The 26,935-nt window shown below is 40.8% G+C and overlaps 1 protein-coding gene across 3 annotated transcripts in view; it reads left to right on the forward strand.

The window, feature by feature from the left end:
• Positions 1-26,935, forward strand: part of LRP5 (LDL receptor related protein 5) — a 167,073-nt gene that overhangs the window by 9,308 nt on the left and 130,830 nt on the right. The window contains exons 1-2 of one of the 3 annotated variants that reach the window (XM_074842651.1): positions 4,210-4,285; positions 25,256-25,652. In XM_074842651.1, the coding sequence (XP_074698752.1) occupies positions 4,225-4,285; positions 25,256-25,652 (458 nt within the window). In that variant the 5' untranslated portion in view covers positions 4,210-4,224. Of the gene's footprint in view, positions 1-4,209; positions 4,286-20,918; positions 20,925-25,255; positions 25,653-26,935 lie in introns of those variants that run through there. The other 2 variants (XM_074842652.1, XM_074842650.1) reach the window with 2 other exon arrangements.

A 26,935-nucleotide genomic window follows, 5' to 3' on the forward strand; every position in this document is an offset into this window, starting at 1 on the left:
AACCATGCACCCTGGAGAGAGTCAGGGAATATTTCTGGAGACTTTATTTGAACAGAGTAAATCAAGTCTTAAGGGAGCTCAAAACTTAAGTTTCTGTAAACATTGTAGCTAATGGTAAAGTTGGGAGAAATGCACAGACAGCAGCAAAAATTTAAGTGAGTGTTGGATGATATTTGCAGTAAATAAACCATTATCTGCAGGTGTTCTGTAAGAGTTACAGATGAATAAGTGAAGTGAGCTCTGTAGCCTGCATGTAGAACTAATCTATATAATCTGAACTTCGAATGGCATGCTTGACAATTAGTGAATAGATTAAGAGTCTGCTGCTAGATCTTACTTGCCTAGTAAACTTTGACAACCAAGTTCTACAGATAGTTAATATTTTCAGAGGAATTGCTCTCTGTTCACATCCAGTTTGTGGCCAAAAATGTGATATAAGTTGTGATTAATTTTCTCTCTGAAATGTTTTCGTGGCAGAGATCGTTCCCCTCGTTGTTACCATCACATCCGACTGCAACTGAAAAATGAAATGCTCAACTAGGAAGATTTTTGATTTAAATTTAAAGGGCAGAGAGTTGGCCATGGAGTTATCCTGGCTACTTTTGAACTTCCCTTCCTCTATCAAAGCAACAGACACAACATGTTTGTCAGGACTGGGGGGTGGTAATCCTTCTGCTTGAAGGAATCCTGTATGATTGTGACAAATCCCTATGTTAGATGCCTGTTAATGCTGAGGTCATTCTGCTGTTTGCAAATTTTAGCATTTTAAAAAGCCTTCAAGATATTTGTGGAAGGTGAAGCCATTTTGCATGAGCCAGAGAACTAGAAAATGCCTGGGTTTTACTTAGTGACTGGTAGTTGCTCCGAGTTTAAATGTTCTACCAGACCTCTCCGTTCCCCAGAGCAGCGACAGATTTGCTGGTAGTTCACAGAAGTGCTGACCTAGGCAGAAGTCATCTCTGACAAGGTCCTAGCTAGTTTATACTGATGTACATGTGGAAGGGCATGAGGTATTGGGGGGGGGGGGGATTCCACGTATTCCACTCACGTATGTGTGTGTATATAATATGTATGTATGTTCTTATGTGCTTAAACACTTGGTTAACCAGTTTCTCCTGCTCTATTTTATTCCTTTCATTGTAATGGTTGTGTTACTGAATAACCTTCTGTTTCTGAAAAAAAACCAACTATTTTTTATGTAGACTTTTAACTCCTGATGTTAGGTCTTAATACATAATTTTAAGGAGGAAAACTTTACAGTTGCTAGGCATAGGACTGGATTGGTTTTTGGTGGTGTTACTGAAGCATGCCTTTAAGCCTGTGAACTCCAACTTTTCATATGAGAAAAGGTGACAGTGATACATAAATGGTCTCTCTGAATGCATCTTGGAGTGTTTTACACAAGAAGCACCTCAAAGTAATCTTCTCCTATACATATACTTTTAAATAACCTTCTAGTAATAAACCTGCTTTGTTTGACTCCATTGTATTACTCTCTCAATGACTGGTATTTCATTAGAGAAAATTAAGCTGCAAACTAATAGAATGGTAGGTGAAGTATCCCTGAAAAGGTAGGGTATATTTTATTAACCAAAATTGTATGCCTGAACAGTTTTGTGCACCTAAATCTTTGATCTTGCATAACCACTTTCCATACCTTTTGCAGTCTTTATTTTACAATTTCTGCATGTTATATCCTTCTCCTGTGTTGGTAGTATTTCTTCTCAGCTTGAAAGCTCCTGTAGGCAGGGATCTTGTGTATTGTTTTTCCTTTTACCTGCTTGCTTTGTGTTGTGTTTCCTCCCCCCCCCCAAGAAGCAAGATTGCTAAAGGCTGGAATGTCTGTAGGTGGGTAATTAAAAACAGTGGTCAAGAGAGCTCTTGGAAACTTGTTGGGTTACTTCTCTAAGTAGGATGATGAGGGAGGCAGCATCACTGAATGGAAGGAAAAAAGAAAAAAACCCAAACCCCAAAACGAACCCCAAACCACCCTCCTGTTTGTGGCAGTCTGAGGAGGCCTGCTGTCCCCTTCGCACGTGGCTCCACTAACGCTGTCTGCCCGTGACGGGGTCGGTAACGCTGGAGAAGCTGCACCTTAGCCCGTGTGTGGGGATTGCTGCTTGGCATTCAGCCTCGTGCACAGTGGAGAGATGATGAGCAGGTAGAAGTACTTTATGCTTGTGACCTCTGTTCCGTATTATCTCTCAACTTGCACAGGCCAAATTAAGGTCTTTGTTGTTGTCTGCAAAAGGTTTAAGCGATCTAGGATTCCTTTACCTTGGGGATTTACCACCTTGACACATGCAGCCCTTCTCCATCCTGCTACAGTAATTACAGCTCATGGAAAATAACTTTGGTTGCTGATCCCTAGGGTGTGGAACCCCTGGCATCTGGAGATAGAGCACATCTGGTGCTGGTCCTCAGAGGCAGAATTCAGCCAGCTCGAAGCTTATTGCATGTGGGGAATGATGCAAGTCACTTGTTTTCTCTGAACAATGGCTATGGGATCTTTGTAAGCATTGGCCTCTCGCCTGGCTATTCTGAGTTGGTTTTTTTTGTTGTTGTCTTTGTTTGTTTGTTTGTTTGTTTTTTTCTTCCTGAGGAAGTCTGTGTGCAGTGAGGGCGGATGTGGAGTGCTGTAAGTTCTCAATACAGCTGGCTCAGTCCTCCAAGCCATACTTGTTCCTTAACACTGGTGCTCTTATAGATGCAAATTGAATGTGTAAAAGCTGCTGTGCTTATCCAGAAGGCACTTGGTAGATACAGGTAAAGATTCTGGCATGCTTTTTTTGTGCTTTTCTGATTCCTAGCATTCTGTGGAGTCAATGTTGCAGGGTCACAGAATAAAGTTTTCTTTTTAAAGGAGATGTACTGCAGTGCCCAGCTTAGAGAAATGTTCTTGGGACCTGTTAGTATCACCTTCCTTGTACAGATTATAAGGCTTTTGTAGGGTAACAAAACTTGCTTTTTGTTTGAGATAGAATAGGAATTCAAAACCCAAGGGCTATTCCACAATTACTTCCCCAAGGGTGCTTGTATTTAGGAACCGTTTCCCCACGAAGATCTGTTTAGGAATACTTTTATTATAGTCCAAGTCTTAGCCTTGGAGGTGATTTTGTACTGTAGGGATTGGGACTGTGTAACAGGCTTGTGTTACTGAATCTGAGTGTCTGCTGGTCACATCTTGATATCAACTGATTCATTATCATGGCTGCTTACAACATGACACCTGTCCCTGTGCTTGTCGACAGCCTGTTACGACCTCCTTGTCCACAAACGCTAGTTTCTGGGGAAGGATGCCTTCTTTTAGGTATTCCTTCTCTTAACATATTGCCAAGAGCCTATGAGAACATTTCAGGTCGTGTGGCAAGAGTGTCTTCCAGACATGGTTTTGGTCCTTGATTGGCAATGAGCCAGTGGGAGAACTCGTTTGAATGGACAACAGGAAAAGTAATGATTTGCTTGGGAGCCCACACTGCAGGACAGGTACACTCAAACCAGTGTACTAGTATGGAGTAGGAATTTGTTCCTCTAAATTCTGCTGCTCTTTTTAAATCATTGCTAAATTCTCCAGCTGTTTAGTTCCCTGGCGATTAATTGGGAGGAAGCTGCTTTACGCATTCTTTCCTATGCTCGTTTTGAGACTCTAGCAGCAGTTATGTTATTTATTTATTTTTATAAATAAAATCTTGGTCTGTGCTGGAAACTAAAATGACTTCAGGTCTCTATTCCCTGCTGCGTGACTGTCATTGCTGTTGGAAACCGCTGTGCTGACAGGAACCCATCATTGGTTCAGTAAAGCTTCATAGCACTTGAGAGGCTGTGTACCAGTGCTGACGAAAAGCCTTTGCGTGGTTTCTGGTGGCTTGGGCATCAACAGGCACGTGGAGAGGTTGCGGGGATAAAAATACGACTTGTCAGCTGCTGTGCTCTGAGTTACAGCTGCATGCAATGCGTTCTCCTGTATAACTTGTCTGCCACTTTATTGTGAGTCAGAAGCAATATTCTGAATTCTACAAAACCCTCCCCGTTTTCTGCAGCAACTAGAGTTTTGATAACTTTTTTTTCTTTTAAAGTGAAGTGTTTGTGTGCAAGAACAGACCAGTCAAGCACAGTGGGAGATGAGTAAGCATTATGCTCATACACTTCTGACTGCAAAAAGAAACTTTAGCACCAGTTTGTTATTATAAAGTCTGAACCGATGTTGGCCGTTTATAAAAAGGAATGGACTTTGCAGGGTTATTTTCCTATTTAAACATCAGCAGGACACTGGGAACAGCTTACTGTGAGTATTGAGTAAGTTGTGTTTGCTTAGTGTGCTTGACAACATTTCTTTCAATGCAAGTTTAACTTTTAAGCTATCCCAAGTTCAGTTTCAAAACTTTGGCCTTTACCAGGAAGGAGAGATGGCTGGGGAAAAAAAAAAAATCAGTGTGTTTTTTGCAGTTGTTGATGTGTGAGATGTCAGTTGTCAGATCGCTGTTGTATTTGTGGCCAGAAGTGAGTGTGTTTTGTTATCTTTATTTAGAAAGACTTTGAAACATGGAATGGTAATGTATTCAAAGTCCTGTCATAAATACTGCTTACTCCTAAGAGGATAATTTTTGCTGGCATGATCCCAAAACATTAACAAATGGATCAGTCTGCAGCAGATCTCATTCTGTGCCTTTCTCCCATGTTCAGCTGAATATGTGCCAAATGTACAATCAGACTCTTTTTGCTGGACACTACAACTGGATCTCCAGCTTCAGCTCCACCTGTCGCACTGCCTTCAGTGATGCATCAGCAACGCAGTAATGACTTCCAAATTCTTCCCAGTGTCTGAAATGACAGGTGTAAATTCATGTTAAAAAGCAAGAATTCCTGAAGTTTGTCTATTGGCAACCTCAAAGCACATATTTCTATCCAGTTGTAAAATTGGCACTAACAAAAAAGGCTTTATTTGAATAGTACACAAAAGTTTATATGCAAACCCCAGATAGCCCTGTATTGGGTTTATCTGCAGCTTACTGTTTAGGTTTTAATTAATTCTTTTTCTTCTCTGGAGGCTGATTTGATCCTTAAATTGAACTCTACAGGTGGTTCTCTTGTTGCTTCCTAAATCCTGGAGAAGTTGGTTTTGATTTTTTTTTTTTTTCTGTTTTTTGGGTTGGGTTTTTTAAACAATATTTAGACACAGTTCACTGCAAATGAGGTTACAACAATGTCATCCATTCAGTGGATTTACTAATTTTAAAAGTTCTAGAGTCTGCTGGGATCCTTCTTGTAACTAACAGCGTTGCTTTAAGTCTGAAGGAAAGGGGGTTTGTTTGCACCACCTGGTGTAGATCAGCCTGTGTTTCAAAGGGAGTGCTCTCTCCAGTGGTTTTAGTTTAGGCAGCATCCAGCTTCCATACCAGGCCCCATCCAGTGACAGCCCAAAAATGTGTGGTCATGTAGTCAACTAGATTAGAGAACTGGGCTGAGTAACCTTAGTTACCTTTTGTGTTGTGGGTTGTCTTTTCCTTAGTCAATTATTTTCTTTTATTATTTTCTTTTTTTCTCTTCTCTCTCCTCTTCTCCTCCCCCCCCCCCCCCCCATGTGTTATTAATAAAACCTGCATCAGTGAGGAGAAAGAGAGAGACTGCTTTATGATATAGGGTAAAATATGATTTGAATAATTTTTTCTCTAGTCTAATAAAACTGTGATACTGCAAGATCAAGGATTTGGTGGGTGTAACACATTGAACTTTGAAGGAAGGATGATGCCACATTTCCATGCAATTCAGATGTTACGCAGCCTATGATGTTTTGTTCTCTATGTTCTTTTTTTTTAAATATATATATGAATAAAATCTAAACCTGGTGTGTTACTTTTGCAAGTCTTTAATTGTTTGTGCTGCACCTCATTAGTGACAAGAATAGCATCTTTGAGAGTCTTCTGAGCCACGCAGAAATGGAGCATGTGTTCGCATTTATAGTGTGATGTGATGTGATAGAGGGTTAATTGTATGGATTAACTGTTCTGCAGGGGTAGATGGATGTTTTCTCCTTTGATGTTGTGCTGTTCTGTGGTGTCCTCGCACAATTACTGCATGAGATGGAAGGCTTTAGTTGGAAAGTTTCAACATAAGTAGCTTCTAGAAATGTTTTGTGTCATTTGATGTCAAGTCTTGTTACCTTATTAAGTGTGTGTGTGTGTGTAAACATTCTCTGCATTCTAGGGTTTTGTAAAGGAAACAACATAATGCTGTAATCAGTGGAGCACATTCTTGAGATGCCCTAACTTCCTCTAGGTAAAACAAGAAAGTTGATGTTCTTCTCATGTTGATAACATAGAGGACATAAAGTGCATCTTCCCGCTTGAGAGCTTCATGGTGCAATTATCAAGACGTAGTAGTGGATGGATGATAATGACTTCTAGTTATTGGCTCCTCAGTGACTTTTATATAAAATGAGTTGGTGGTTTTGAATCTCATTCCTGCTGAGTCAGTAACGGGTATCGCACAGTGCTTCTCTACATTGCAAGGGTTAGGCACAGAAAAGGAGACAAAAAACCCTGAATTGTCCTCAAAAGTGAGTTGCTTTGTCGCCCAAGTGAGGTTTGTTGATTGCACACGGTAATTAATAGAAGACTGACGTGAGCAGGGAGTCCTGGATTTTAGGTTCTTTTTAAAGGAGAAAGAAATACTAATTTTTATTTGCATCTTCTTTAGTTAATTTCTGCACTAGATGAGCTGGATAAAGGAGTTACCTGTTTCCACTTTGTACTGTTTTTGTAATGTTACGGTGCTTTCTGTAAGTAGAAAATGAAGGTTGTCCTAACTCTGAGCAAATATTTAGTCACAGGATGAGGTGCCTAAGTTTAGTATAGAAGCGAAGGGCTGCTGTGAGCTGTACTTCAAGTTAGTGCCTGTTTGGTGTGGGTTCGTTTTTTTGGTGGTGGTGGTTGGCTGCTTGTTGTTGTTGTTTTTGAGGAGAAAGCTGTTTTTCATAAAAAGCAAGTGCTTTTGTGGTCTAGTTTACATCGAGTTTTAAAAGCAGGTAGGCTTTTCCTCTGGTTTAACAGTACTCTGGTGGTTCAAGCTTCTCTTTCGGACAGTGCTTCAAAGGCTAGGCGCATGCAGGCACGGTGTTCCATTTTCTTGCAGTTCACTAATGAAATTTAAGGTGTCTTCTGTTTGTTTTATTTGTTTTTTAAATTATTTACGTAAGGCTTACATTTGGGACATAATATATTTTTTTTAAGCAAGACTTCTTTAATATGTAGAAAAACCAGCCCTTCTCATTTTCATGTAAATATGTGGGTTAAATTGGGTTCATAAGCCCCTGTTGTATTTTAAGAGGGTAGATTCTGTTTCTGTATTCAGTCATCATTCATACCTGAAGGGAGTTACTTAAATGCATGTGGTCATTTCTTGCATGTATTTCATGTTTATTAACAATGTGCTGCAGGGTCTCGTTTGTGCAAAGTTAAAATGCAGTTGTTAATTGCTGATGGTGTGCTAGGGTCTGGCATGTTGAATGTGTCGTGTTGGTCACGTTTCTGGATTGGAAATGTGATTTTTAGACTGTGGGTCGTAGCTTTTTTTATTAGCATTTGTATTGTGCAGTGTTTTTAATAAGTAAAAAAAAAAAAACAACCAAAACACGTATGTATAATAGGGAGGGCAGAATCCAGGACATTTAAACTCCAAAACAGTCTTCAACAACTAGAAATAGAAGAGTTGTAAAAACTGGTTGTAATAAGTTTACTGTACTTAAAAGGGGTTCAGCAGAGAGGGGACACATGGCACTTAGTCCTACTCTGAGTGTGTTAAATGCTAGGCAAGGCCTATTAAATGCATTCTGCCTTAGTCAGGCTCCCAGTCGGGCTCCCGAAGGACGGCAGTATTTATTTCTTTTTCTCAACGATAGCATAGGGTTGGAATAGTTGTTTGGAATATCATTTCATCTGAAATACCCTGGATGTTTTCCAGGCACAAAGGGAGAAGGCTTCCTGCTCTGAAAGCCCTGGGTCATGTCTTCATGGCTGAAACAGGTGTCATTACACCGATATTGCAATCTTGACGTAAAAATCCTGTAAGAGCCAGTGCAACTCCATGCAGTGATGAAACCTCAGGTGAGGAGTGAAATAATGACACTGGCTTTTTACTTGATGTAAAAGTTTCCTTTCTCTGCTGGCATTTTTACACTGAAATAGCTATCTTAATGTAATAATTACATCTTTCTCTTTAGCAATGAAGACACAGCCAAATGTGCAAATAAATAAAGGGTGGAGGAAAGGGGTGCGCTGCACAAAAACCAGGATAATCAGATCAGCGAAGGCCACACATTGCTTAAGTTAGTTTTGTTTTAGTATAAACAAATGCACTTTGCCCTCAATTATATTGCTTCCTCGTGTAATGCTAATAGGCTTGTACCCTTCCTTCTGCAGAAATGAGGGATGGGTTTTGGACAAAAATAAATAAATAAAAAAACCCATGGATGCATTTTGTCACCTGTGTTCTATAAGCAGTTTTAGAATCTGTATATTTTAATTTATCTGGGGAAAAATGTCTGCATTCCTGCTTCTCTGCCCTTCCAGCAGTGTGTTGCTTATGTTTGTGGCCCTCTGATTTTGGAGATGAGCTATGTATCTTTTGACTCCCAAAAATGGACGTTAGGGTTTTCTTTGGGCTGGTACTGTGGTGTTTGTATCTCCCCCCCCCCCCCCCCCCCCCCCCCCCCCATTTGAACCATTTGCACTGTAGCATAGCCCCGGAGTTATTTCTTTTGGCACTTAAATCTGCTGAAATTGGAGTGTAGAGAAGATGGAAAAACATTTAGTCACGCTTCTCTAGATGTCTTGTATATCAGGAGTCCGGTTTCTTACCCGCAGTACACCTTGTCAAGGCTACCAAAGGGATGGGAGAGTTCAGGTGACTGAGGTAATTCCTAAGCAGTTTGCCATAGTAAAGTGTTTGTCTTTTTGCACTCTGTTAAAATTTGTTTGTAAGGTACCTTGAAGGTATAAAAAGGTTGTAAGTTTACTCAATCTGGAAAATTACACTGGTTATGGCTCCACTTAGCACACTGGGTTCTCATCTTGGCTCTGCCATCCACCGCCCATGGGCCAGACCCTTAATCCTGGTCTTTTGTGGGCCTCCTTTCATTCTTCTCCTCGTGTATCTAGACAGCAAGTTCTTCAGGTGTGACAATCCTTCACAATGTGCCCACATTGTGCCTTTCAGAGTGTGAATCTTGATTCTGCCTTCTAGGTGTTACCATAATACAAACGACGATAGTTAATGCTGTGTAAAGCTTGTGGTGGTTTTTTTCCCCCACATAGATCCTTTGTAGGGAACAGATTGACTTCTTGTTTTGGACTCTTTTATGATGAACGGAAAGCTTTTTAGACATTAATTTCCATTCTTGTTTGGAAAAGGCAGATACATGATGAGTTAAAATAGTAGTTAGGCTTGGCTGTTTATACAGGTGGGAAACCATGGGTGGAAGAAAATCGAAGAATTCAGTCTCAGAGCGAACTGGGAAGAAAAGAATGATATGGTTTTTTGCTTCAACCAGCTGCTGAAGTTGAGATGCACCATACTTTCCTAGTACCTCTCCTACTTTGTGTTTCTGCAATATCGCATCAGTATTTGACAGTGGGTGTAGCAGCTTCTCTTGCATATGCACTGCAGACAGTTAATTTCTTATGCCAGTAGGATATTGCTGAGACTCACATGAAAATTTCATGAGGTAAATAAGCCTAACTTGAACAGTAGAAGATGACTAATAATATGTTGTAACTCTACATGAAAATATTTTGAAATCTTAAGTTTGTGCGTTTGTGGATGGCTGGGTCTATGCTTAAAGTTCATGAGTAAAGCAAACCTGTGCGTGCCACTGTGTTACTTCTTTTTAAGCAGAAAACCACCTATAAAGTTCCTTCACTGAGCATTGTGTGTACAAGTCACAGCAGCACAGAGAGTGCTCTGCAAGCCTGCAACCAGACAATATTCTGGCTGCAGCTGAGCTAGGCAAAGAAGTTGCCTTAGTACTTTTTTTTTTTTAATCTACTTGCCTTTTTAAACTGAGATCGTTTTGACAGGATTGGCTCAAGGAAGGCAACTACGTGTGCAGACGTGCTGGCAGATTTCAGGGCACCGAAACATCCGTGAGGTAGTAGGAGACTGTGGGATGGGGAGCAACAAGGGGGGGAAAAAATAAATAAAAATTGAACTGGACTCAGCTTCAGGCAGACCAAACGCATCTGACCCAGCCCAATACAAAGGGCATATTTAAATCAAGATCCCTCCTAACACCATGTAGCTGGAGCTTGATTTGCACAGTTTATGGTTTGGCTTGGAATACTGCGTTTGTCAGGGGAGCGCGTACTACGCCCTGCACTGCCCTGGGAGTTCGGGGAAGCCCTCCAGCTGCTCTGCCCTTCGCAGTTTTACAACCTTCCCTCAGCACAGAGCATCGCTACTTCTCTAATATTGTTTTTAGTCTCCTTTTTGGGACCTTTATCCTTGATTACATATCACACTAACACATACATACATATCACATAATTCTGCAAACAACAGAATTCAACAGACACCGAGGAGAGTGACCAGTTAATAACTGTGAGATTGTCCAGAGCAGTATTTGGTCAGCTGCAAAAACAACAGAACCAAAAATGTTGAAGAGTTCCCGTGTAACTTATCTTCTAAGGCCCCAAATTTTCGTTCTCTCTCAGATTTTCTTCAGTTTTATGTAATTATCTAGACTCAAAACTTTTTCCAGGAAAGCAAATGAGGCATTCTGGGTCTGAATTCCAAAACATGTTTCCCTTCTTGCACACACAAACTACCAGCCTATAAAAATAGGTACAAGGGGACTGATACAATCTGCTTTCTTTTGAATATTGCCAGCACAGGTCCAAATGTGGAGTGGCTCTTTTATTCTGGAGGTTTGGAAGTGACTACTGTTTTTTCTGGAAATATCCTTAAATTCCATATGTTGGAGGGACAAATAGCACAGATGATTATTTTATATTTCTTCACCTAGGCTAGCATTTGTATTTTATTGCTCTCTGTTAGGGACCCTTTGCACAGTTAAAGGAAGGAACAATTTTTGCCAGTTTATGATCTTCACTAATTTGCGATACGGCAGAATTATGAGTGAGCCCCACACACCTCTGATTTAAAGGGAAAATAATTTCATGGGGAAAACATCCCTCAAGCTCTTCTGTCCAACAGTGACATGCTACCAAATCGTAGTGTGGTACAAAGAGTCCTTGGGACTCACTGTTAGAGTCACTGGTGGAGACCTTACCAAAAATTTTTGGACCCAGGGATAAAAATGTATCACAGTTGCAGATGATGGCTGCCAGGTAAATGGTAATAGAATGTGGTCTGCCCTCTATAGCAAGAATATCATCGGTTAAGGAGCAGTATCACTTACTACCTTACTCGGATCAATTTGAGCTAACCACTCACTTTGCAAGTATGTGAACTGTAATGCCACTGAAGATAATGCAGGCATTAATTTGCATTAACAGCAGAGTGCAGGCATGCCCCAGAGAGCGTAGCGTCCTATTCCATTATGTCCACAAGAATCATACACTGATCACCGAAGACACGTGAAACCAATCTATCAAACCAATTGTGTTCAGTGGCCTTGTGACACCTCTTTAATTAACACTTCCCTTCAGACCTTGTGAAGAGTTGAATCTTTGACTCAATTTGTAATATACTATGATCATTTTAAGTCACAAATAAAGCAAGTCAGATTATTTTTTTTTTTTTTCCCTAACCCTTGGCCGACTTCTGACAAAAAATGGAAGAAAAGGTAGTGAAATCCTAAACATGCTTTCTTTTCAGCAAATCCGCTATTTTTGAACAGATGTTTGAGAAGAAGCTAAATTATCAGCAGTGGCATGTCTTTGGCTACACAATATTGAGAACCAGTTAGATTTATAGAATAATAATAAAGAAGAGAGCAGAAAATCTCCCTTTGTGTAGCTCCAGCAGGACAAGCACCGACCTTAGAGAGACAAAAGGAGCCACAAGGACTGAATTTAGTTTAATCAATGTTCTTGGCTAAAATAGAGTCATCTCCAGCAAGGAGTGATTTACAAAGCTTGGAGCAGGTTACTTGCAGGTTATTTGCTACATTAGAGGAGGCAAATTAAGTATTATCAGTGATATAAATACAAGCACAATAGTACAGATTTCATTATCTTAAATAATTCTTTTTGCCTCATCTTCCTTTTGCTCTCCTTCCCAAAAAGCTCTCACAAAGACAAAATCTTGAATATTTGACTGGAAGACAGTCACGAGACTTGCACAAAAATTAGAAGCCCTGTGCATAACTTGGCACTAAAAAGTTCTCCCAACTTCCCACCCTCTAAAGCCCAGTATCGTGTGGCAGGTTCCCTTTAACAAGACAGTTGTATTTGGGAAGATTCTTAACTGTTAGAAGAAAACAACATCAAATTGTGGAACCTATGTTTGAGTCTTTCACATCTGACTTGACTACACTTTTGTTCTAATGTATAACATCTGCCAGCAGCTGAATCCAGCACATGCTATTTCTGAGTAATTTTCTGCATTTTACAAATATATATTTTCAAGGGTACGTATTGTACATTTGGAGATTAGAAGTAAAATGTCTTTTTTCAGCTTTCTTAAGATTTGTGCCTTTTGGAGTTAATGTAACATCTGGAACTGGAACTAGAAACTGGAAACAATTCAGATCAGAAACAAGCATACCTTTGTCAAGCCTATATTTGTTCAAGTTCTGGAGAAAACTTGCAAGCCAAATTTTCCAAATGATGTAGAACCTCTATTTTATCCATTAAAAGTTTGGAACCATCACTGCTGCATAATCTACTATTATTGGCCAGACAGCTGTCTGCCAAACCAAGGAGGAATAAAATAAACTGAAAAAAAACCCCAGACAAGAACCTTGCTCCCATTGGCATCCAGAATCTAAAAAGGGGACACTGCAGGGTTTTTTTCCGCTCTTGGATTGACCTGATCTGTTATTCACAACAAAAGTCATGTTTAGATGTTCAAGGAAGTCGCCCCTTTGCGTTCTTCTAAATCAGTTTATGCAGAAGTAGGACAAATCTTCAGTTTCCTCTGCAGTTTTAAAACTCTACTGAGCATAACATGGAGGTGGGGGGAAATCTATGCCTACTGCATTTAAAATAACAACAGCAAAATTATTGCCATGTACTCTGCATCACAGAATGTGAAACATCCAAGTATGTTTTTTTTTCCTGCTGCATCCCCCATCCCTGTTTTTAAGCGCTGTCTTTGCACTTACCTGTTTTGGCAAAGCCCAATGGCAATACTGTGTAAGAGATTACTTCAGTGTCACTTCTGCTTATGCTAAAATCAGAAAATATCAGAAATCTCCATGGACAGGCTGTTTCCAATTTTTGTGGATACAAGCAGAATGCCCTATTAATTCTCACAAAGAAAACTGTCATGAGTCAGCTGACAGAGAGCTCCAGCGTGGTTTGAATATGGTAAACACTGTTATGGAACTGGTACTAGTGTCCTATGGTATTAGAAAAAATACAAGTTTGTACTTTAAAGAATCCTTAATCTAAATATGAAACCTCACTGACAAGACAATGAAAATATTTGGTATTACAGAACCAGTGTGAAGAGGAGCGATATTTGAACAGGAAAATGGAAATTAAATTCTCATCTGCCAAGTTCCTTCCCAGTACCATCACCCCACGAACATCTATTCCCAACTGACCTCTCGGCATCCAACATAGAAACGCAATCCAATAAGGAATTAATGCACAATCCACCACCTTGCAAAGAGAGGGTAACGGGGTGGACTTGGGTAGTACCATACATGCGAGCACCACTACTCATAGCGAGGTGAAGCCATTAATTTCTTAAGTTCTTCACAGAATAGGTCGATGCAAACATGCTGTCTGAGCAGGCAGTAAACACACTTGTGTTTCAGTTACCAGCCGGTATGTATAACAGGCTCAGGAGAGAGGTAAAGTATTTGGTCTTTAGTATTTAAACAGCCATGGTTAACATGAGTTTTTATTTAGCAAACGCTTTGACTAGTGCGGCGGTAGTGATGCCAGTGTATTCTCATAAAAGGGCCATGGACCTGCCGTTGACATGAACGTGCCTGCCATAAGCAACTGTATTTTTGTGATGATACCTTCTCGGTGACTTGCTGAGTGACTTACCTCAGAACATGTCCCTCAGAGACTTCTGAACTGAGCTTCTAGCTGAGGTAGGGTCACTGCGGGCTTTGGCGTGAGAGACACTATAAAGCGATACTCCTCTTCCCTCAGTGCGAGTGATTTGTCATTAAAGATGCCCGTACGGTTAGTTTTTTGGACCCAGGATTACAAATTGTAAGTGCTTACAGCATCCTTCACTCTTATGGACAGCAGTGTAAAGGCCATAGCTTTGTATAGCTGGAGGGAGGGATGTCCTGGGCGGTACAGTAGTCTGTGATGGATCTGGAGAAGTTTACTCATTACATCGTGAGACAGCAGCTAGTGTGTGAGGCCTGTGACCAGCCTTCCTTGTATCACACCATTCTTAATTTAATGTAGAGGAGATTTGGAGGCTGGAAGTGGTGGGGTCAGTAGATGGCCCATGCGTATGCGATAGGTCTCTCTTTGCTATCCAGTTCCTCCGTTTAGACACAGTGTGGGACTCGGACATCTCAGCACAGACCTGTGAGGTGCCATTGCTTAATTTTTCTGAAAGCGTGAGAGAGTTTTCACCTTCCTTGTGGGGTTTACTGTCTACATGTAGACTGGGATTTTCAGCGGACCTTGGAAGCTTTGGCCATCATCACTGAAGTTTGATGGAAGTTGTCAGTTTGTCCTCCTTTGAAGTTCAGTGCAGGTTCTAATCTCCAACCAGCACTAAACTCAAAAGTTGACTTTTAAGATTGGAGGATGCTGAGCTTAACAGCCGTTTTCAGAATGCTAGTTTTCAAAGCTTGTATTGGTGTCTGTCTGGAGCCAAAATGCCCTAATCCTCAGTAGACAGTATATTTGTATTTAAGCTGTCATGTGCATTGTGGTTCTTGAGGAGCAAACTGCGGAAGAATCCTCAGAGGAATAAGCAAATTGTTGTTGAACAGTATACTTCTGCTTTTGGGAAAACCCCGTGTATGTTTTAACCTCGAGTTAAAATGCTCGAGTGAGAACCTGAGGTCAGGAAGAGGTGGGGGTTCAGGCTGCAGAGATATATCTGTTTAGCATTAGCTAGTCAAGATTGCATGAAGCTACAGTCCTCACAACTGTTTGGATGAACACCAGTTGTGTATTGCACAGGGAGAGCTTGCCAAGAACCAGTTTTGCAATAATGTTTAGAAATTTCCTCTAACAAAACAGACCAGATGAAAATTGTTGTATGCTCTAGTGAATGTGTTTTCTCCTATAAATAAAACAGTTGAAGTGCTTTTGAGTCTTACCTAATGAGTGTCTCAGCAACTCGATATAAGTGTCCCCAAATCATGGCTGATATTCTGGTTTTTGTTTAGTTTTTCAGCGGATCTCTAAATATGTTCTGTATGCTGCTTGGTGGTCTCTGTAGTGTTGGCTGCTTGCATGGACTTGGCTGCCCTCCTTTACAGCTGCTAAACTGTGTTAAAAGAAGATGAAATATGCTGTTCCATGTAACCAATTTCAGTATTTGCTACAGGGGTATTAAGGACAGTCTGAGAGCCATTGCCTTGTGCACCAGGACTGGAGTTCATGTGGTGTGCTTAATGGGTGGTCTGTGGGAAAAGACAGAAAAGTCGGAGGAACCCTCCTTTAAAATAATGTGTCCATAGAAAAGTGATCTTGAACACACATAGCTTGCTTCCAGCCTCTGCAGAGATGGAAGTGCACAAAATTATGCATACTGAATCCAATCATTTGTTTTTTCTGGTATGTGAAGATTTTTACTTGAAGTAGGTAACATAACTCGAAACAGGACAAAATAATGAGCAAGTTCAGAGTGTGCTGTTGGAGAGTTTTCAAACATTTTATTGCCATCCCAAACAACCTGAACAAATCCTAAATATTATAATTATACAAATTACACAAAAGCACCTTTGCTGGACTTCTTCAGAGCATGCTCTTCAGAGAAGTCCTTTGGCATCTCTTGACCAAGGGAAATGAACTAATTCAGGCCGATGGAGATGAGATGGTCTATAATCAGTGCTATATTTTGTTGTTACTGCTAACATTATTATTTCAAAACTGTAGGCTGCCAAAGAAAACCAACAGTCTGAAGTAAATCTCTTGTCTTCCTAAAACCCTGTCATTATTGGGGGGGAACCCTACACAATCCAGAAAATATAACAGGATCTTAAAAAACCTTACTTACTGCTTGTTTATTTAAAAAAATAAGGTAGCTAGCAGTTTATCTTAACAATATTTTAACGTTAGTATTTGATAAAGCTACGAAGCTCATTTGCATCAGGAGGGCAACAGAAACAGAGATGTGAGTATTGTTACTGGGGGAGGTTTTAAAACTTTTTTGTGTAAAACCAAGCATAAACACAAGCAACCCCACACCCTTGTAATCAAGATTTTCAGTGAAATGGTATGGGGGGTTCAGTTCACTGAGCTTTTTTTTTGTTTGTTTGTGTCTTGATTTTCAAGGCACACAGATGAAACTCCTTTGCTGAGTCAGGAGTTGATTGTACCAAAGCCATACCTGGGGAATGGCTATCCAGCTGCTATTAAAAATCACCTGTTGCAAGCAGTTCTGCAGTCTGCTCCAGTATCTTCAGAGCATGTTTCTGTTTGCATCATTTCTGCATTCCCTTCCTCATCGATGAAAAACCCTAACCTGACCTAATTTCTTTAGTGTGTCCTTTCTCCAGTGGCTGAGAATAAATGATCTTCAGCCTCTCATAGAAGTGTTTACCAGTTGGACTGTTGCTTAACTCTTCTGAATCTCACTGCCTTCCCAGCTCCTCTCCTAGATGAGAACAACAAACTTCGTATGTTTTCTAAACCCACTTAAAACTTTTTTTTAAAACTTTTCTATGGACCCTTTCCAGCTTGCTGATGATAAACCAGATGTCCTTTAAACTTACATAATTTATTTACATACACCCCCCCCACCCCTCCATATTTGTGGTTAAAGCCGTGTCACTTCTTGTAGGTATATTGATGGGTGAAAAAACCTCCCTTTTACTATGATGGCAAATAGATCACTGAGATCCTGGCTGTCTTCTAGTATTCAGCAGTGATACTCAAGATAGTGCTTAGCACGTATAAATAAAACTGGCACCAAATATATTTCATAATATGGGATACTAGTGTGGATTGGATTACTTTGCACTGGTTTATGCCTGGTGTGACCATGTAAACAATTTAAAATATAGGCTGGTAAAGAGTAAAACCTACAAAAATTGCCTGGTGTCTGCTGCACACAATGTGCATAAATGTGGGATATTCTTATTGGTTTAAAATAACACTCCTGTCTCCCCCTGAATTTTAGACCTTGATTCTACCTAAAAATCACATAAAATGGAAATGAATCCTCCTTACTTGATAACCAGAACACTTTCATGGTTTGGAGATCAAATGTATTGAGCTGGAGGGTTAGAGGAGTGGGATGGAATTCTCTTGAAGCAGTACTGTAAACCAGCCGTCACTGAATAGCTGTTCCTTCGCAGCGTGCTGATCCACACTCCCTCCCTGGTTCACAGAGAGAAGTCTTAGTTGTGTCAGGAGTGAAAAACCTGAGAGTGCATCATGGAGCCTTCTGCTGGAAGATCTTCAAGTGCCTTGCTCAAGCATGGGTAGGCTTCCCGGCAGCCCTCTGAGATAATTAACAGCAGAAGGAGGGGTATGTTTGCAGCAGGTGGAATGATTTTTACAAATCATTGGGCTGAAGCACCTGCTCGAGTTCACTAAAGCAGTATATGTGAGAGTGAAACTAAGGAGCCCTGATTTTTTTTAGTCCTCCACCCTACAAACTGCTACCACCTACCTCTGTGTTGCGGCAAGAATATTCAGTAATTTAGGAATTACGCTGGGAATTCACCTTCTCTACAGTAATGTGTTTTAAGGATGAAAGCAATAGACCTCTATTCTTTGGAGGACTGTACCTGGCAAGTTTAAACTTGGGTTGAGTATGTGCAGTTAGTACCGGAAGATCAACATTTAATTGGTCTTTTGAAGTTGGATTCTCTGCAGCAGCAGCAGCTGCCAGTAAAAAGGACTGGGGTCCAGAATGCACAGCTTAGAGTATTTAAGAAAGAAACTTTCCCCCCCACCACCCCCCCGCTAAATATCTAACAGTTGCATTAAAAGTAAAATAAATTTGTGTGTATCTGGGGGATTTGTATATGCCATATCCCCTTCTTGCCTAGCAAGGTGTCAGACTGGGTTTTTCAGTTGTGCTTGATTTTAGGAGACAGGTTTGGCTAAACTCTTGATTACCTTCCTTTCTCTTCCATGCCTGAATCTCTTTCCTTTTTACCTTCTTTCCTGGATCTTTATGGTCTGACTCCAGGAGTGTCTGTGTGTCCTGGCACGTGAGCTTCCTGCTGCCACCAGCTGCTGTCTCTCTCCTTGAGCTAAGCCATGAAAAATGGGGATAATGCCCAAAAGGGTGACAGCATGTGGAATAACTTCCTTCCCTAAATGTTCGTAAGGAACCTTATGCTACAAATCAAAGGCCTAAGCCTCCTTATGCTCCAGAGGAGTTAGAGCTGGACAAGAGGGATCGCTTTGTGCTGTACAACTGGTTTCTCTGATTAATCTATGGCTGCTAGGACCCTACCTACGTGGTTTTGTTTCTGCATAGCAGCCAGTTTTAAGTATAGAAAGCTGATGCGTGCTCACTCCATATTCTGTTTTAGAGTTTCCATGAGACTGTACACCCTTGGGTGCAAAAGTTTTGCCATGCTTGTTTTTTACCATCTTGTGTGCCTGCGGCAGGGGTGGGGGGGTTGTTTTTGTTCCTTGGTAATGAATGTTTTTGTGGTTTGGGACATTGACTGCTGCAGGAATTATATGCTAGTCTCTCTGTCCAGCAGTACAGATGGCTTAACCACAGAGGTCCCCTATGCATTTGTCCTGTTAAGAATTGAAATAATATTTAAAATATAAGTTCTTGCACATACTGTAATTTTGGATGGCTATTTTAGCTTGTATGCTTATTAAAATGAGATCTTCATTTTATATTGTGTACCAGGCTTCCAAGCTCCTCGGTCACTTTTCTTAAAAGCACAGTCAAACCTTTCCATGACCTCTAGCCTAGTTAACTGGTTTAAGAATTGTTAAGTAAAGCTTTTCTCCTGTGCTATACATAGGATTTGTGTGTGTTCTGCACTTCTGCTGCATTCAAGAGTCGGAATCATGCACGTGCCCCAGTATTCTCATGTCTTTCTATTTTGGCTTTAAGGGGAAGGAGACAAAATGTAGGCATGTCAACAAGTATGAAACAGTAGTATAAATATAACTTGTTAAAACTCTCTTGCTCAGCTTGTCTTAGAACTGTTGCAGCTAACCAGCAACTGATGACAAATGCTGTGCTCTGTTGATTATAGTTCACGATCATCTTAGTCTTAATATTGAGCCCTGTCAGACTGGTTTTCAGAACCATTACTGCAACTAATAGCAAAGATCATGTAGTGCAGTTTTTAGTTGTTTGCCCCACATCACTTTGCTGGGGTTAACAGGTGCCTCTGAAGCACTTAATAAAATTGAAGTGCTGTAGATGGGATTGTTACAATTAAAACAAAAAATGAAGGTTAATGGCTGAATTCAGAAGCAACAGAAGCCTGTTCTGATATGGCAGTAGGCTTGTCATACTTCATAGAGCATATCTTTTTAACAGAGATGACTGTAAGGCAGAGAAAAGAAAGATTATTACTGCCTTTTTACGTAGGGCGAAGTGTAGAGGGGTCTAAGCCCCAGCACGTTTAAAAAATTGCTTTTTTGTATCACTTATTGCTTATGAATGAGAGAGGTGGTGGTAAGGGAACTGTGGTAGACGTGCTAAAACTGATATTGTTTATAGTGGTCAACCAAATGAATTATACATAAAGTGTACAAATCCTCCAGTCTTTTGGTGTGTCTGCACAAGACAGCTTTCGATGCAGGTGATGAACCAGTTAAAATTCAGTAATTAAACACAGACAAGGAACAGAAATTTTTCCCAAGAGCATTCAGAAGATGAAGAGCAAAGGTGGAGATTGAACCCATGGTTGATTCCTAACCAACTTGGTCGGGAGCGTTTCGTTTTCCCCAGTTAGCAGACTGATGAGAAGCTCTGTTTTCACACTGTTGTGCAATAAGCCTCTGTGTAGATAGCTCCATTATCAAGTCAGGGGTGTGTTTTCCAGTTAGCAGAAAACCACTGGAAAATTGGTGGGTTTTTGAATAGAAATAATATGTCTTTCTAGAATGAAGTATTGTTGATCAAGTACTGCATGACCCAAATGAGATTGTAGAATTGCTGCAAGAAGTTTGTAACTTCCTACAGTTTAGGCTGTTATCTCTTTAGAGTTAATCTGATAATTTGTGGTATTTTGGGTTCTTTTTTTGTTAAGGGATTATGAACTCCAGCTATGTTCAGAGGTTTTAAATATTGCCTATTATGGAAAAATATGAACTGTTCTAATTTTACTGAAAAAGAATACAGCGCCTTTTTTTTTTTTTTTTTCTTTGTAACTACATTAAAATGTTGTCCTTTCAATTGGGTGGTAATAGACGGGATGTAAACAGTTTGTCCGCCACATTCATCATTCATCCTCTTACTGTTTATTCTTTTCTCTTTTCAAAATAGAAGCTGGTGTTTCCATTTTCAAGCAATTTGCAGTTGTTGGGAGCATTGCTGATCAAAATAGAGCATAACACTAAGTGTTCCTTGAGAGTCTCCTAACTTTCTAACCATGGAATAATTTCTCAAACAAGGGGTATTGCCTCTTGTTGTGCAACAGATAAGCTCATTTGAAGGTCAGTGGTAATCAACGTTGTTGCTAGTTTTTTTGGGTCTCCTCCATCCCTCTCCTCAGAAACTGCTGTTAACTGGCCTTCCAGTTTGCCTTTTCAAGAGTTGTGCAGTAAAGAGTTAAATGGACCAAGGGTAAGAGTGTTCTCTGGACCTTCAAGCCCAGTTCAGGATTGAGAAGACAGCATCATTTGAAAGGAGATTGGTCTGCATGTTCTTGGAAGTGAACCTTTGATTCTATATCCAACTTGAATTAAAATAAACAAACTTGCACTTGTATTGGTGAGACTATCTTCAGTCTCTAGGATGGTTTGTTGATGGCACAGCAAATCAAGTTTTTGGTCAATGCCATTTGTTTTGTTGCTTTTTGAGTTTTCTTTTGTTTCTCATTCTAATGTTTTAGAATACTGTTGGTTTCTAAATTCACGCAGAGTTGGATTCATACTCAGAGTATGAATGTGTCTTTTGAATTGCTAAAACGTTGAGTTTAGTAATTCTGTGAAACTAAATGCTATGTATCTATCCTTCTAGAAAGGCATCTGCTTGCTTGGTTGCCTCTTTCAGGTTTACTGCTTACTAACTGGGAAAGTCGGAAATCTGAAAAGTTCTGTGAACTTTTCTTGGGACATCTTAGAAGTTGTACTTAGTCAAAGCTGCAGAGTTACTAGAGCTTTGCCTGCTAGTGAGCCATCACATTCTGACCTGATGTGATAAATGCAAGGCCATGGAAACAGAGCATTTAATCGCTCTTCTGCCTTTTGCATTAAAGTTGGAAGAGCCTGTGTTTCTTCAGCAGCATTCCAGGCAAGAAGCAGTTACTTGTTTTGATCAGTGGTTTTTGGTTTGTTTTCCTTTTTTTTTTTTTTCTTCATACCAGTAATGCTCTAAAAGGACTCTGCAACCATTTTTTATAAAATTTGGACTGAAGAAAATAGGCTGGTGGGGAGGAGCAGAGAAGTAAATATGATTTTCAAAAATCAAAGTTCTGCCTTATCTCTTATTTTTTCCAAATGAAATGGAATACTCCTTTGTTCTTAAAAGGGGTAATCTCTGGCCATTTTCAATAAACAATCAGTTTACATCAGTGTATAAACACAGTAAAACTTTAACAATTGCAAGCAGGGCAGTGTGATTTCCCTGCTGGGTGTTCACAGCCAACACAATGGGGCTACACTTCAATCAGGATGACTCTGAAGCACAGAAGTGACAGAGAACACAGTGGTTAATGTGTTGTTGGTATGCTGTTGCCCTACTGTGTGCATCAGTGGGGAAGAAATCTTTTTAAAGGGATGGGGAGCTGGGATAATATTGATACTGATTGGATTAGACGTTGTTCATGTCTGATCTTTGGTGAAGAAGCTATTGAGTTCCTCTGCTGTTGATGGGACTTGATATTTCAGGTTCCTTTTCCCTTTGTAGTAGAATTAATAATGGCTTCAGCATGGAAATGCCTAGATGAAAATCTGTCATATTCCTCAAAACACATTTTTGGGACAATGTTTTTTTTAAATTTGTACGTAGACTTTTTATGGCTTTGATCTTTGGTTGGATATGGGGCTGATTTGTGAGGCAATGTGCATAACTTGAGAAGTTCTCTGCCCCAGAGAACTTGTGACTTAAACAGAGCCTGCTCACATCAAACTTTCCAAGTGTTCAGATGGTTTGGTACAGTGCCACTTAAAATAGACATGGTTATGGGGAACCAATGAGTTGCAGAGAAGAAAACAAGCACTTTGCATTCTAGACATTTTTTCTTGTTTTCAATAACTAACCTGTTGGGCTTTCATGATACTATTCCTAGTGTTTTTAAAGATGAGAGGAGGACTTGGCAAGTTAGGAAATGAGATACGAGTGATACTGAGACTTCATTTCTTAACAAATAATTATCCTCAAGCTGTATAAACTTTCTTGAGTTAAATAGTGTAGAAAACAAAGATATTACATTTTCAGTGAAACATTTATGATAACAGTTGTCTGTGTCATTGCTGTCCAAGATCCTCACTAAAACCACCAGCTGATTTAAATTTTCCTTCTTTCTTTCATCAGGATAGACTTACTCCCAAAAGAAAAATAAAGCCATCTCTTTCCTGACTTGGAGAAAAAAAAAGGCCATGAGAATAATAATAAAAAGGCTAAGTTTTTATGCATGTTTTTAAGTTTATTTGAAGCTGAGTTTTAGATTCTGAGGACCTTGGCCTGCACATAAATACCTAAGCTGTTGTCAGCGATGTGCTTCGCTTTGGCCCATGCAGTGGCACACACTCTGCAGCGAGCATGTAGCTGGAGCCAGTTCACAAAAAAGGCAACGACGTGTGGCAGGGCTGCCAGAAAAGCAGATCTGCAACTCAAACCTCCTATAAACTGTCTTCTTTTGAAAGTGCAGAGGGAATTGAATCTGAAAGACAGTATCAAGAGCGAACTCTCTTACATTATATACAGTAACATGAATTTGAAACTAAAGGTATTTATATCACAGGCTTGAAGCCATAGAAGATGAAATAACATATGCTGCTCTGTTCTGTGTGTTGTCCCTTGAGTTGAGTGCCAAGTGTTTGGACCTCTGCTGGGTGCACATTGGAAGCAGCAGCATCAAATGAAATGATTGTATGTGAAGGTAGGAGTCAGCTGTTGACTGGTGTAGAACCCCAGCAGCTGCTGCTTGAGTTAGAAGAACTGGGAGGAGGAGTGGGAAGGGTACTGGGGTTCAAGGTGACAAACAGTAGGGGCAAATGAAAATAGCTCTTCGTTTGATGACATAAGGTCCATACCCGACTTTGGCAATCAGAGGAGTAGCCGAGGGAGCTCCGTTACTTCCAGCATCTTGTGGCTTTTGCTGAATTACTGGTGTTCTTCTTAGCTGCCAGAAGTGCTCACAGCTGTGGCCAGTATGGTGGCATCATTGTAGTTGGCTGCTGCCTTCCCAGCCATATCTGCACATAACTATTTTTCTTGTTTACTGCTGGATGAAGAAGCAAGCCTGTGCTTTTACAAGAGAAGTGGCTAACTTGGCCATCGGTCTGTCTGGTATGATTGGGAAGGAACATACTTCAGTATGTCTACTTAATGTCCTCGTCTGGAAGAAGCAGTTGGGCCAAATCATGCCTTTGTCTCTGTTTGAATCATGCCTCCTTCCCCCATAGTGGGTCCTTCAGAGGATCTTTACAATTTCCCTCTGATAGAGTTTTTGTGTAGGACTCAGACCTTCACACCTTTCTCTCCCTCTGAATGTGGAGGGACAGCCTCAATTGCAAGCACAGAGTTATCTCTCTCGTTGAGTATAGTGGCAGATGAGATATGGTGTGACACATGGTGTGACAAGTGTCATCTTGTCTATGCTAAAATCTCTAAAATCTCTGCCAGTGTTGCTACTGTTTCTGTATGTCTCATTGTCAGATTCAACTCAGCAAGGTGAATTTCCTTGCTTCTCATGAGTCTCTCCCCCCACCTCCTTTCTTTCTGCCTGTGAATGCCAGCATCATACACTGAGGTCACGTCATTGTCCAACTGAACCTTGCACACGAGATCTAGAACTTGTGTGGGTACTGCTGGAATATCTCTATGGCTGTCTTTTTGACGTGTCTTTAAGCTTCCTATCCCTTTTGCATCAGTCATAAGTTAGCTCCCTTCTCAAAGCCTGTTCCCTGTCATTCAGTACTAGGACTCCAGCTTTCATCACCCACCTAGAGCTTCAAATAGCAAGAACCTTTGTCCTTTTGCTCTTGCTGCCTCTTCCAACTAACAGCAGTCCCCACATCATCATCTTCCTTCAAACTTCCTTGAATTTCAGTCTCGTTCTGGTGGAGGGGAGAAGACAGTAGCTCTGAACCTCTGTCATAGTCTTTGCCATCTAGGAGGGCGCTTGGTAGGAGCGTTCCAGTGTATTGTATCTAGTACTGTTAGCTTCCAGCCTGCTACTAAAAGGCATCAGTACTTCCCTTCTGTGTGTTGTTACTACTTAAACTGGGTGAATCAAGCTTTTAAACCATGAAGACTTAATTTATTCTAAACCTGGGTTTATGGATTGACAGAAGGTATTGTTGAAGGGCGTCAGTTTGAACTCTTTAACAGTGTTGAAGATGCCATCCATATCCCATAGATACAGAATTGGGCCTGCTCTTCCCTCTGTCTTTTACTCCTTTGTCTGACATGTGGAAGGAAGAGGTTTTGGGGTAGCTTGCATATTTCTCTCTCATGTGAAACTTCCATGTTCCTTCTGCTGTACTGCCTGCCTCACTGATCTGGGAAAACAAGTCCTCCTCTGCCATATTCATACTCAGTGCTTTAACATCTGTAGATGCCAATAATACTAACATGTTCTTGTTTTTTTCTTCTGTAGCATCTCCCTTTCTGCTTTTTGCCAACCGGCGGGATGTTCGACTCGTGGATGCTGGAGGCACGAAGCTGGAGTCCACTGTGGTGGTCAGTGGTTTAGAGGATGCTGCTGCGGTTGACTTCCAGTATTCGCAAGGCATCGTTTTCTGGACAGATGTGAGTGAAGAAGCCATCAAGCAAACTTACATTAACCAAACTGGGAATGTGGTGCAGAATGTCATCATTTCTGGTCTGGTTTCCCCGGATGGCCTGGCATGTGATTGGATTGGGAAAAAACTTTACTGGACGGATTCAGAAACCAATAGGATAGAAGTAGCTAATCTCAATGGAACATCTAGAAAAGTCCTCTTCTGGCAAGACCTTGATCAGCCCAGGGCAATAGCTTTGGATCCTGCTCATGGGTAAATATTAATTTGACTTAAATGCTTAAATGGGTACAGTGGTGATTTATATTAAGTTTCTAGTTCTGAAAAAGAAACATAGCCTTTTGTTTCAGTTTACATTTTCCCAAGGTATTTTTCTCAAGATCCGTAGCAGAACATATGTTTGAGCTTAAATATTTTGTGGCAAGAAATGACAGCCCAGACATAGAGCCAAAAAGAAAAATGCAGCTGTTCTTAGGTGCCAAGCCAAATATTCAACCAGTATGATTGCCTAACTTATTCCATTGCACTTTTCTCAGTTATCTTGCCTGGTAAGTTAGCTTTCATTTGATACGTGATGTCTGTTTAATGTATCTAGACAGCAAGGTGTGTAAATCTGCACGAGTTGAAACAGGAATTCTCACTTGCTATGCTCTGCTAAACAAAACCAGGATATTTTTGAGCGGTCATGTTGAATAATCATGTTTGCGCTGGCAAGTAAAAGAATCCAGGTAAACCCGGGGACTCTCAGTGCTTTAAGGTGAGCAGGTTAGGAAGTAATAAGGGAGCAGGCTGGATGTGTCCCTTCTAGTGCTCTGGAAAATATTTGTATCTCTGTATGGTTCCTCCGTCCCTCTTCAGTACTCCCCACCATTTCACATTTGGTGTTTGCTGTCTCTGTGCACAAACAGTACTGATGTTGTGCAGTTTGGGCCCTGTATTCATTGCAGTGATGACTGATCATCTGCTATGCTGGATGGGCCCTCATGATAAGGGGAGGTGAGGTGCACTTCTCTTGTGTGCACAAATCCACACGAGTGAGGTGGTTTGCTGCTCATCTGCTGCCATTTTCACAGCTCTTTCTTGGGGATCACTTTATCTTCCTATTCACAGAATCACAGAATCACAGAATTGTCTAGGTTGGAAAGACCTTGAAGATCATCCAGTCCGACCATTAGCCTAACATTGACAGTTCTCAGCTACACCAGATCCCTCAGCGCTGGGTCAACCCGACTCTTCAACCCCTCCAGGGATGGGGACTCCCCCCCTGCCCTGGGCAGCCCATTCCAACGCCCAACAACCCCTTCTGCAAAGAAATCCTTCCTAAGAGCCAGTCTGACCCTGCCCTGGTGCAGCTTGAGGCCATTCCCTCTTGTCCTATCACTCATTACTTGGTTAAAGAGACTCATCCTCAGTTCTCTGCAACCTCCTAAAGGTTCTTCTGTATAGTATGTGTAAGTAGGTTTCTCATCTGTAAGAAAATCTGGTGTCAACTGACGTTTTCACTGAGTCTGGCCTCTTTGCAAAGGGTTGCTGAGTTT

Source organism: Strix aluco, chromosome 16, assembly GCF_031877795.1.
Source record: "Strix aluco isolate bStrAlu1 chromosome 16, bStrAlu1.hap1, whole genome shotgun sequence".
NCBI classification, from domain to species: Eukaryota; Metazoa; Chordata; class Aves; order Strigiformes; family Strigidae; genus Strix; species Strix aluco.